The sequence below is a fragment of the Colias eurytheme genome, chromosome 27 (assembly GCF_061535395.1).
Source record: "Colias eurytheme isolate Ceu_HAF_F1 chromosome 27, ilColEury1 Martin Lab GWU primary, whole genome shotgun sequence".
In the NCBI taxonomy this organism is placed as follows: domain Eukaryota; kingdom Metazoa; phylum Arthropoda; class Insecta; order Lepidoptera; family Pieridae; genus Colias; species Colias eurytheme.
In genome coordinates this window covers 5,315,700-5,328,775 of record NC_143006.1, presented here as the reverse complement: position 1 = coordinate 5,328,775, position 13,076 = coordinate 5,315,700, and the positions used below count along the sequence as shown (strand labels likewise).

At 34.5% G+C, this 13,076-nt stretch overlaps 1 protein-coding gene across 1 annotated transcript; it reads right to left on the bottom strand.

The window, feature by feature from the left end:
- Positions 1-408: 408 nt before the first annotated feature.
- On the bottom strand, positions 409-13,070 carry LOC149896906 (tyrosine-protein kinase-like otk). The gene is made up of 16 exons (XM_090117077.1): positions 13,049-13,070; positions 12,366-12,481; positions 11,635-11,785; positions 11,144-11,287; positions 9,923-9,968; positions 8,237-8,367; positions 7,058-7,201; positions 6,182-6,307; positions 5,177-5,284; positions 4,627-4,763; positions 3,829-3,957; positions 3,093-3,289; positions 2,268-2,379; positions 1,785-1,880; positions 1,160-1,285; positions 409-877 (listed from the first exon to the last, which is right to left on the bottom strand). Exons 1-16 carry the CDS (start codon positions 13,068-13,070, stop codon positions 746-748), a joined length of 1,917 nt encoding a protein of 638 aa, XP_089973203.1. The 3' UTR covers positions 409-745.
- Between the last annotated feature and the right edge of the window lie 6 nt (positions 13,071-13,076).

Genomic DNA, 13,076 nt, shown 5'->3' with positions numbered 1-13,076 from the left:
ACGAGGATGGTTCTTATGCAGAGAAAACGTAAATATGTACCACAGACCAAGCCGGGGCTCACCACTAGTAAAATAAAAAATCCATAACTTACCGTACCTACATTTTAAGAAATATACAGTCTTATGTCGAATAAAATGAGATTTCTTGTGAATCAATTATTTTTAAATACTTTCATAATTAAGCTTGTATAAACGTCAAAGTTAAAATTTAAAGTTATTATCTATAATTGTAATTAAAACTAACCGGCGTTTTGAAACGCGGTCACCCATCAGACTTTGGACTTGATGTATAGTTGCTTAACCAACTTATTTATAAACTAAATTATTTCCATTGCACACAGTCTTGTCTGGTAGAGATAACCAAAAAGTGACAAGTGTTTCATACATTTTCTATGCAATCTAATTATCTCAAACCAAGTTATTAAAAACTTAAAATATCTTCATTGCACACAGTATTGTCTGGTAGAGATAGCCAAAACGCGACAAGTGTATTCATACATTCCTATGTAATATAATTTTATTCTGCAAGTTACAATTGTATCTACGCATCGGTCACCCATCCACAATATAACCGCGCGTAACATTGCTTAACCACCTATATCGATATTTACAATTGACAAATACAATTGAGTGCAAAATGTTACTTCCTATACGTGACATTCTAAATACTTATAAAACGTAATATTTATTTAGAAACTCCGATTACCCATCCATTTCTCGTCACCGGTCACTGTAACTTAACCGTTCATTCGTTCAAATCGCTCTTTGAATGTTGCGATCCATTTTCCGCGGTTATTTCTTGAACTATATTCGTCATTTCTTCGAATATTTCAGTGAATTGAGGTCTGTCTGTCGGTACTTTGTTCCAGCAACGTTTCTGTGATAAAAAAATATTATTTTTTTATTAGTTTTTAAAGATTTCAACGCAAATAATACAAATATATAATGATAATTCATGGGAATAAGCAGGCAATTTTAGTATTTTTTTTGTAATTTCAAGTTCAAATTAAAAAAAATATATTTGTTTTTTTACAATCACACTAAAAAATCAACTATCACTTCAATCATCATCAAAACAAAAGTTTTTTAAGCAAAAAATTTCACTCCAAAAAAAATTTTTTTTTAATTTTTTATTATAAATAAAACATATTTTGCTTACAAGCAGCGCTCCCAATTTGTCGGGCATCGAATCCGGGACCGTCCATTCGAGGGAACCATTTTTGATTCTCTCTAGCACTGAGTTATCGTTCAATTTCGCAAATGGCAACTCCGCCTTTGTGTAAATCTGAAATCAATTAAATTTTAATATAATCAAATAATAATAAACTAGCTTTCCGCCCGTGGCTTTGCCCGCTTTTTCTAAAAGCTAATCTATACTAATATTATAAAGCCGAAGAGTTTGACTGTTTGAACGCGCTAATCTCGGGAACTATTGATCCGATTTGAAAAATTCTTTCAGTGTTAGATAGCCCATTTATCGAGGAAGGCTATAGGCTATATATCATCACGCTAAGACCAACAGGAGCGGAGCACGGCGGGTAACACCGCGGAGCACAGCTAGTATATTATAATAAAAAAAAAATAAACTCATTTTTATATAATAACTAGCGGTCCGCCCCGGCTTCGCCCGTGGTACCTACATGTTTAAACTATCCTATCTCTCAAGTTGGATCGAACTGCACATGGTGTGCGAATTTTATTATAATCGGTTAAGTGGTTTAGGAGTCCATTGAGGACAAACATTGTGACACGAGATTTATATATATTAAGATTATTATTATTACCTCCCATATAGTAGCTGCGAACATATAAGCATCAGATTTAGACGAATAATCTCCTTCTAGAACAGACTCTGGCGGCAACCAACGGAGCGGTATCACCTGAAATTTATTATGTATGAAAAATTATATTTTATTTCGTTATTATAGATATAAGGAACATTTGTGCGGTAGCCTGTATGTTATCATATTAATATACACAATTATAAAATAATCCTACTAATATTGTAAATGCGAAAGTTTGTGAGGATGAATGTAAGTATGTGTATGTTTGTTACTCTTTCACGCAAATACTACTGAACCGATTACAATGAAATTTAGCACACATATAGAGGGTAACTTGGATTAACACATAGGACAGGTTTTATCCCGGAAATCCCACGGGAACGGGAAGTATTCGGGTTTATAGTGATAAATATGTAGATGCAGATATCAATAGATAGTGACAGATATAGGTACAAGTATAAGTACAGATATAATTATAATTACCTGATCGTGCATCTTATAATATTCCTGTGAATGTGGGCCTCTAGACAAAGCTGGGAAAGATAGCTTGAGTTGCAACTGCGATGTGATCAGACAATTCCGAGCCGATATATCACTGAAAGAGGTAATAGGTAATTTAGTTATGTGTACAGGTAAATAATTTTTCAGGTAATTACGTTTACGTGTTTTTGAGTTTCAAATTTTTTTCCTTGCAAAATATTAAGAGCGATATAGATTTTTGTCCAAGTTTACAAAACTGGTGCCAAATATACAGGATGTAACATTTAGATGGGTCAGAACTGGAACGTTTGAAAGTATGAGACATGAATATTTTTTTTAACGACATGGGTCATCGATTAAAACTGCATACTTAACTGCATTTAACAAATAAAAATTCTTCGTTCGGGAATTGATCTCGCATTGCTTTATGCAGCCAATTTTAAAATGTTTATGTATTTGTACCACTATTACACAGTGTTTAGTCTGGAAGAGAACCCTTTTAATTAAGGCTAGCCTCTGCTCTTCTATAGATAAATATATAGATAAACAAGTGTCCCAGCAGTGGGACAGTGAGCCACCTGTCCCATATAAATATAAATATTTCAGGACAATTTTCACACACGGCACGATCCAGATCTCATACTAAGCTTTCGCTTGTGTTATGGAAAGCAGATGGCTGATACACATTCATATATAATTTTAAATAAATACTTTTATAGATATTTAACACCCAGACATAGAGCAAACATCTATGTTCATCACACAAATATTTTCCAAATATTTTTTGCTTGGAAGGCAGGGCTACTACCAACCCATATATAAACTCACCGGTGCGTAGCCCGTTTGCTGGCTATCTTGCTACCCGCACTAGCTAGTTGCTGGCCCAAAACTGCCCTGTGCAAGTGTCCCAGCGGTGGGACAGCGTGGGCAGGTTTGGGCAACGCGTGGGACGAGCCCACTCGCGCTACGTATTCTGCGTTCTCTTCGTCCGTGCGGGTCGCGATTAGGAACGTTTTTAGATCACCCTGTAGGTTAAATGTTTGTTGCATTAGGTATCGAATGCTTGTAAGTTCAATAAAATGAAATAAATTTATTTGTCCATTTATATTTTACAATTAATGTAGGTACGACAGTGAGTCCCAAACTAAGTGAAATACTTGTGTTTTGGGACCCTGAGTTGCTAAATACGACAAATAAAAAACGACGCTTTTTTGCCATAAAAATGTATTTTTGAACGTATTATAAATTTTGATCATTTGTAAAAATGAAAAAGTATTATCTATATCTATATAGTAGGCTATCCAACACCGAAAGAATTTTTAAAATCGGACCAGTAGTTCCTGAGGTTAGCGCGTTCAAACAAACAAACTCTTCAGCTTTATAATATTAGTACTAACGGTTCGCCCCGGCTTCGCCCGTGGTACCTACATGTTTAAACTATCCTATCTCTCAAGTTGGATCGAACTGCACATGGTGCGCGAATCGGTTAAGTGGTTTAGGAGTCCATTGAGGACAAACATTGTGACACGAGATTTATATATACATATTAAGATAGATAACTCACCCAGTCCGTATGTTCCAATACCATATAGTGCGGTTCAGATTCATTGCATAAACCAAAAATACGAGATATATTCTCGTGTCGGACATTACGGAATAACTCTAGTTGTCTACGGAATTCTGCTAATTGTGTCTGTAAAAAAAAATGTTTAATTTTAGTATGAAAAAATATTTATGTACATGGTGGCAAAAAAAATCTCTATGATAAGTAAAATAAGATGGAGACCTTTAGTTTTAAAAAAGTCCTAAAGTAGTTGAAAATTTATTCATGATGAAGTGCTTTTTTGAAGTGAAACTTTTTTATCGGGGTTGGAAAAAAATTTAGTGTAACATTTTTTCGTTACGCGCCATCTTTTTCTTATCCCTACCACGCGTGATTCGACGTATTTCTGTAAAGTTGCATATAGTAAATTATTTTTTGAAAAAATAAGGTCATAAAGAAGTTTCACTTCCTACGTGTGTACACAAACATTTTTTTTTTTAGAAATAAAAGAGTCTGTGTGTAAGTACACGTGTCAAAAGTGACATCTTTGGCAAGATTCAAAGTTGGTATCTTTGAATCGTCACCTTACTCCATGACGTGACGGTATTGCCATGATGCGACCTTGAAATTTGACTCTTAACGCGCATTAGACGACATTTTACAAGATTTTTTTATAGATTTCGCGCATTAAACAAAAAAGAACGGTCATTTATAATATATAAACGACCGTATAAAAAAATATCAGAATTTTAATTTATACACAAGTTCACTAACATAAAAATAAACCTTAAAATAACAAAAACCTTATAAAATACATACCTCATCCTTAGTACTAAGTGCCTTAACCAAAATCGGTCGGATTTTAGCTTCCGTGTCACTGTCGTCCTTATTTCTCAATTTCTTCACTTGCAATAAATCTATTTTGGCCAACCAAACGTCACCGAATTCGCCACGACCTGTTAATGAATAAATATTACTTAAAATCTAGACCTCACAACCTGTCTGCACTTCATTTTTTTTGTTTTAACAAAACTTAAAATATGTACAATAAAAGTTAAAACTTTCCTCTTGAACCACTCTATCTATTTAAAAAATTCGCATCAAAATACGTTGCGTAGTTTTAAAGATTTAAGCATACATAGGGACGGACAGACTTTGTTTTATACTATGTATACATCCTACATTTACAACGCGAACGTCTAAAGTACAAAGTAGATTTAAAATACGTAAAAAAGTTTGTCTAGCTTTTGAATGATATACGTTAAACATAAAGAACACAAAATTGGCTATTTCGGTTAATAACAACATCATAAATCAATTCCAAAAAAATTTAATCAGATTTGATAAAATTTCCGACAAAAATACATACCCAAAATAATTTGTTCCGTGATCAAAGACTTTGGTATTGACAATTGATCGTATCGCCCCGATTTCTTTGACATTCTTGACATACAAGATACTTCGGAATCGTCTGCGCCTGGATAAAATAAAAAGATAGATATCTATCTATCTGGATAAAATAAAAAGATAGATATCTTGTGTGTGTGCAATACAGAATTATCTATCTAGATAATTCTGTATTGCACACACACAAGATTTACATAAGACACAGAAAAAGACAAACAGATGCAAGTATGTACAAATGGCGGCCTTATCGCTAGGCAGCGATCTCTTCCAGACAACCATTAATTTGAACAGGGAAACACATTTAAAGGAGGTGGGTGAGCAAAAATTATTGCGTTGGGAAAAATAAATTTATATATTATTGAAGTGAAACTACTTCGCGTTGAGGGTAAAATTTCAAGGTCGCGTCATGGAAATACCGTCACGTTATGGAGTAAGGCGAATAGTATCTTTTTACTTCTTATTAAAGAAGATTAACTTGTGACACGTGTGGTCGGCACACACGCTCTTTTTTTAGTCGTACATTTTGATATCCATTTTTTACTAATTAATAATTACGAAAAAATTGGAAAAATGTTTATTAATTAATAATCATGTATTACATTTTGTAAAAAAAATCTATTTTAGCCATAGATATTAGATACACAAGTGATCCTTTATATTCGATATATCGACAGACCGGTTGGCTTGGTTGGTAGTGGCCATGCCTTCCAAGCCAGAGGTCGTGGGTTCGATTCCCACCCGGGGCAATTATTTGTGTGACGAACATAGATGTTTGCTCTGTGTCTGGGTGTTAATTATCTATATAAGTATGTATTTAAAATTATATATCTATATTTATCAGCCATCTGGTTTCCATAACACAAGCGAAAGCTTACTATGGGATCAGATCATGCCGCGTGTGAAAATTATCTGAAATATTTATTTATTTATTTATATTTAAGTCACTGACTGACTGACAGATACATACCGCTATCCCTCTCATGCAAAAGTCGGCCATTATGCACGGGAACTCCATTTTGCGGCACTTTCTTATCTTCCCCATCTTCTACTAACTTCTCTCGACCTTCTACCATTTCTAACTCTTCCTTTTCACCTGGAATATTATTTAATAATTATATTACTTAGTTAGTAGGATTAGTAGTTTTTGAAGTGAAAACTTCTTTAGCGGCGTTGAGCACTTTTTCTGTAATGGGTATAAAATCTTAAACTCGCGTCAGGACACGTGACCTGATCGAAAAAGCGTAAGACGGATACCATTCCAAAATATCAAACATGCTCAACGTTAATAATCAAGTTTTCACTTCTGCCGGCACTCCCCCAGTGCAACCCGGCTTTTTTTTAAAAGAGTTAATTTTTGGTGGAAATTCTTGGATTATAATGAGTTTAAGAGTTTTTAGTTTCCTGAAAAACTAGGCTTCTTCTAATTTTTAAAGCTTTAGAAAATTAAACGTCTACAGTAGTAAAATGTAATTTTCAACTGACTTCAAAAAAGGAGAATATGAATTTTATTTCGATTTCGAATTGGACGAAGTGTTTTTATAGCGACGTGTGACCGTCGATGAATTTTTATTTATTCATTTCCCTTATCCTCCACTGCACATTCCTTACATTGACGTACAATAAACAACTATACTCAAAACCACGCTCAAGAATTGTCTGAAACAAAACTCTGCCAACGCATCTATTAGGCAAAGATTACGGATAAATAAAGATACGATAGACTTTAAACCTTATTGCAGCGAAATAAGGTGTTAATTTCAATGAATTACCTTTTAAAAGGCAATTGTGAGTTTAGTTCTTTTTGCAGTTCTTGCTAGCAGTTACAAAAGACCGGTCTACTCACCCCGCTGCCGTCTCTTGAGCCGTCTTCTCCTGCAGTAGACCATCAGAGCCAACACTAGCACCATATATGCTGCTGCCACTGATATGGAGACGAGAACCGCTTTGCCAGCCACTCCTGTCGATTCTTGTGAAGGGAGGTCGTTTTCTGGGGAAATTATAATAAAATTTTATAAAATCGTTGTTTTTAGTGATAGGTAAAGTATCAAGTTTCTAGAAAAGTAATCTTTTAGTTAAGTTACATTATATCTGAGAGATAATTGTTTTTATTTCGGATCTGTAGGGTGTATTTTTTATTTTTGTTTATTGGAAGGATATCTTACAGCACTATGTGTATTTACTATTTAAAACAACAATAGCAATAGTTAAAGATATTAATTTTTAAAAAGTGTTAGAGCTGATATATGTACATATGATAGAGCTGATATATGTACAATGTACATATTTCAAAAAAGTTTCAAATATACAAAGCAACTAGGCAATCACACTAGGATTTACTGAAAAAAAATTGTCCATGTTAAAAAAATACCTCTGAACATAACTAGTTATACCTTAACTTACTACTCGAAAAAATTCTAACTTAAGACCAGGCACTCTGAAGTAATTTCTGGCACTGAGAGACCGGTTAGACCGCTACGATGCTAGACGCTAACACAGCCGTAATAAAGTTGAATATCGCGTGCGCTCTTTGATCGCGTTCAAGCTCGCAAACTAAACTAAAGTAATAATTATTGATCTAGACAAAAAATATCTAGGCATTGGATAGTAAACTATATTTTCTTACTGTCAACATTATTTTAGACATAAAGTCCAAGTAAATCTTAAATAAAACGTAATAATCCTTAAAAAAGGCATAATTTTTGAATAAAAAAATGAATGGAGTTTCTTGCCGGTTCTTCTCCATAGATACTGCTTTCCGAATCGGTGGTAAATGTAAAAATATGTATTGACGTTTCAAAAGTGCTTCTCGAAGAAGTCTAATTGAATAAATAAATGTTTGAGTTTGAGTTTGAGTTTGAATCGAGCGAAAATGTTACAATTACGTAACTGTTTTGTACATAGAAAGAAAAAGACCCAATAAATCATATACTAAAGTTCCATTTTGATTGTATGTGTGACTGTTTCGGAATATTAATGCAAATTCACATAAAATTTAGGGAGCCTCCTCTTAAACTTAACTTACCTGTATGAACAATAAGCTCCAATTCAGCTCTAGACAATCCCGCGGCGCTGCCCGCGGTACATCCGTATCGGTACGCGTCTTGTTCCGTCACATTACGTATTAGTAACGTACCGTTCGTTAGGAGGAGTATTCTGGGAAATAAAATTATGTATATGTGAGAGAATTGTAACAGAGTAGTTATTATGTGGCTATACCTTCCTATTACAATGTACTCTATGATGTACAACATAGTGTCGATATTGAATTGATATGAAATGCATGGGCTTACGGGCCATGCTATGGTTTATATTCCTTGAGTCAGTAGCTCGATGATATAGTCACAGTATTACAATATTATTTCCTACAGTAAGGAATCGCCTTTGATGTCGCGCGATGCCGCCGCCAGCGTAGGTTATTACGCTGCCACACGAAAATACGCTAGGGTTGCAACAAATGGGAAATAAAACAATTGTGATTATTAATATTATGATGAAATCATTTATTCATATGTACATTCAAAATAATTGCGATTATTAAATCTGATGTAATTATTTGTTCATTAATATATAATTACAGATATTGCACTGCTAAATATTATTTACGTGGACACTTTATTTTTGGATGTTCTTAATTGTATATTATAACATGTAACTAAGTAATGCATTCGCATTGGGATGTACAATCTGATTAGAAAATAATGAGGACAACATATACATAGCTTTGATTTTAATTCAACAGATACAATTAATACAATCTTTCTGAAATATTGTTTCCTTCTGGGATTTCAATGTAGATTTACATCCGTAAACCGAACAGTTTGTGCGCGCCATAATAGAATATGTAAGTACCTATGTATAATAAAATTATTACACATCGTCCTTTCGCGCTAGGTAAAGCAAACTAAGCGTGTTTGCTTTACGCGGCCCGCGTCGCCCGACCCCCGCCAGTTCCCCTCCGTTTCTCTGCACAAGTACATTCGTCGCACTACTGTAGGAAATAATGGTAATACTGTGATATAGTCTCGGTACTACCATCGACCGCGCAAGGTGTGCGCACTGAGTCATTATTTAATATTATTTCACATATCTACCTAATTATAATTAACTAGCGGTCCGCCCCGGCTTCGCCCGTGGTAAATATTTCGCAATAAAAGGTAGCCTATGTTCTTTCTCAGGGTCTAAAGATTGTATGTGCCAAATTTCATCAAAATCGGTCCAGTAGTTTATGCGTGAAAACCATATACATACATACATAATTACAAACCTTTCCTCTTTATAATATTAGTATAGATTATGGAGAGTTATTTAAATTCTCCGACATATAAATTGATTTTTTTGGTTGAAGGTATTTGGATGAAAAAAGCAGATTTTTGTACGCATAGTAAAAGAAAATTCCTATGGAATTGAGATATTTGACGATAAAAAAAGATGATACAAAAATTATACCATAAAATCACTCTTTTGCATTGGCAAACAATTTACAATTGTGTAAGTAGGACTTTCTAACACACACACTTTCCAATCAATGATATTTATTATTTACTACTGTAGGATCATCGTGTCACACTGTTTGTGAACAAAGTAGTGCTACTTTACCGATTATTATAACATTTTTTATGAGGAAAGGTGAATCTTGGAAAATAATATTAATACATATAATGTTTTAGACTTTTTAGTAGTTATTATTATAGGTTTATTTTTAACTCACCTTGCAGTGGATGCGTTTGTTCCATTTTCTACCTCAACATCCTCATCTGAAATTGTTAAATATTAATAAATTAAATTGAATTAAAAAAAAAAACTTTTTCCAAATAAGTTGTTCTAAATAAATGTTTGAGTTGCTGCAGATTGATACGGATTTGATACAGATTCAGATATCGATAAATATGCTGTTGTCACCTATACGCCCGTTTACCTGTAACCCTATGGCAGTATGGCTACAGGTAAAAGGGCGTATAGATAGCCGGAGTGAGTATAAGTGATAAAGTTCTATAACTTTATCACTTATACTCACTCTGGCTACTCAATATGGTCCTGTTCAGTGCACAGTTGAGCGATATGTTGTCGCCTATACGCACGTTTACCTGTAGCCATAGAACTTTATCACTTATACTCACTCTGGCTACTCAATATGGTCCTGTTCAGTGCACAGTTGAGCGATATGTTGTCGCCTATACGCACGTTTACCTGTAGCCATAGAACTTTATCACTTATACTCACTCTGGCTACTCAATATGGTCCTGTTCAGTGCACAGTTGAGCGATATGTTGTCGCCTATACGCACGTTTACCTGTAGCCATAGAACTTTATCACTTATACTCACTCTGGCTACTCAATATGGTCCTGTTCAGTGCACAGTTGAGCGATATGTTGTCGCCTATACGCACGTTTACCTGTAGCCATAGAACTTTATCACTTATACTCACTCTGGCTACTCAATATGGTCCTGTTCAGTGCACAGTTGAGTGATATATTGTCGCCTATACGCAAGTTTACCTGTTGCCTTAGAACTTTAGCACTTATACTCACTCTGGCTACTCAATATGGTCCTATTCCTGTTGAGCGATATATTGTCGCCTATACGCACGTATACCTGTACCCATATAACTTTACCACATATACTCTTCACTCTTAAGTGATAAGGTCGCCTTCTGTTCTGTTTTTGAAGTGAAAACTTCTTTAGCGGCGTTGGGTATAAAATCTTAAACTCGCGTCAGGACACGTGGCCTGATCGAAAAAGCGTAAGACGGATGTATTTTTTTTTTTTTAGCCCTTATATTCCATGCGTAAGACGGATACCATTCCAAAATATCAAACATGCTGAACGTTAATAATCAAGTTTTCACTTCTGCCGGCACTCCAACCCGTCTTTTTTTTAGAATAAGTTTTGTTTGTATTCTGGCATCACAATAAATAAATAAATACTCACTCTGGCTACTTAATATGGTCCTGTTCCTATCCCAGTGCACAGTTGGCGGCGGGTCGCCTATGGCGCGACAGTTGAGCGATATGTTGTCGCCTATACGAACGTGTATCTGTTGCCCGTTCGACGGTTCTAGAACTCGCGGGGCCACTGCGGATGAATAAATAAATAAATAAATTAATTTGATCTGTTTGAATAGTATGTATGGGAGAGATATGATTTTAGATGGCACTTGGGACAAACAATTGGACATCGATTGAGCTAGAATTTTGATACGATATTCAATACAAAGTAAAGCAAACTTTTTACAAATAAAATACATATGATATAATATAGCGACACTTCATTTTTTACTTTTTGAAATCAATTAATTTATTTTAAAGAATGTTTTACATAGTTTTTTCATAAAATACTTGTCTCCATTTTTTCTTTATTTATTTAGAGATTCCACAATGAGCGTGCCGTTCGATGACGTCACTCCATACATACATACATACCAACAACATCCACACTGATCTTGGCCGCAATAGACTTTTCGCCATCCACCGCCTTGCAAGTGTACTGTCCCGCGTGTTCCCGCTTCGCTTCCGCTATGAGGAGCGTGCCGTTCGATGACGTCACGCCTTCGGGAAGCGCGTCTGAGTCGTTCTGGAATTGATTATTTTTCAAGTTTATCTACTGCTTCTTTTTTTTCTACTACTGATTCAGATTTTTAATAGTTGCTTTGTTTATATGGTATTTCCTTGAAATTAAAAATGGAACTACTTTTAAGTCGGTTGTTTAACTCTTCTCTTTTCTTAGCGCTTTTTAATTTACAGGTACTTTTTTATGAATTAGCTTTTAACAAATAATAGATGTGTTATTTTATAGGATTTTACTGAATTACGGTGTACTAATACGTCTGTCACGTCTAATATTTTTTTGATCTTGATATATTCCGATACAGACGTTTATTTCGAATGAGTAGTTATATTTTCATCATTATTTTACATATGTTGTAAAAATAAAATGTAATATGATAACTATCTTATTGGGAAACTGTAATGTTAGTGTGTGTTTTAAATAAATAAATAAATTGAGCGATTTTCTTGCCAGTTCTTCTCCTTCTGCTTTCCGAATCGGTGGTAAATGTTAAAAATATGTTATGACGATTCAAAAGTGCTTCTAGAAGAAGTCTAATTGAAACATTTATTATGTTTGAGTTTGAGTTAAAGTTAAGTTCTCTTACCAAAAACCATTGCACCGTGGGAGCGACACCACCAGCCACCTTACAGTGTATCTTGCCGACTCCGTTGAGCTCCAATTTCTTGTTATATGGCGCCGGTTCGAAGTGAAGCTCGCCATCTATCGAGAAAAGAGTGCAATTCTATAAAGTTAGGTCACTATTTGCCCAATTTGTTCGAGGTGTGAAAAAAAACTTAAAGGTAAGATGAATAACTGCTTATTTGGTATGTTTTATTCTTCTAAACTAAATTATATTAATGTTGTTTCCATGTTATAGTACCCAGTAACTACCAAAGAATATACAATAATCTATACGATCTATATTCTATACTAATATTATAAAGCTGAAGAGTTTGTTTGTTTGTTTGAACGCACTAATCTCAGAAACTCAGATTTGCAAAATTGTTTCGGTGTTAGATAGCCCATTTATCGAGGAAGGCTATAGGCAAGACCAACAGGAGCGGAGCCGTGCGGGTGAAACCGCGAAGCGCAGCTAGTATTTCATACAACTTCTTAAAACGGTGGTGTCATAAACAACAGTTTCAAAACATTTATATCGCAATGTACAAAATATTATAATTATATATCTGACTGCACTTATTTTCAACGAGATCGCTGAAAATAGATAACACAAGAAGAGAGAAAGACAATTTTCAACTTTATATTTTGCAATATTTAGCTTATTACTTCTAGATTCTATTCCAATCATGGTCAA

Bases quoted from the DNA above. Each gene is read 5' to 3' on its own strand.
- LOC149896906 (XM_090117077.1), bottom strand. From the start codon at position 13,070: ATGATTGGAATAGAATCTAGAA. The intron at 11,288-11,634 runs GTATGTATGTAT...ATTCATCCGCAG, and splicing joins GATCAGTGTGGATGTTGTTG to TGGCCCCGCGAGTTCTAGAA. The intron at 4,764-5,176 runs GTATGTATTTTT...ATTCATTAACAG, and splicing joins CACGGAACAAATTATTTTGG to GTCGTGGCGAATTCGGTGAC.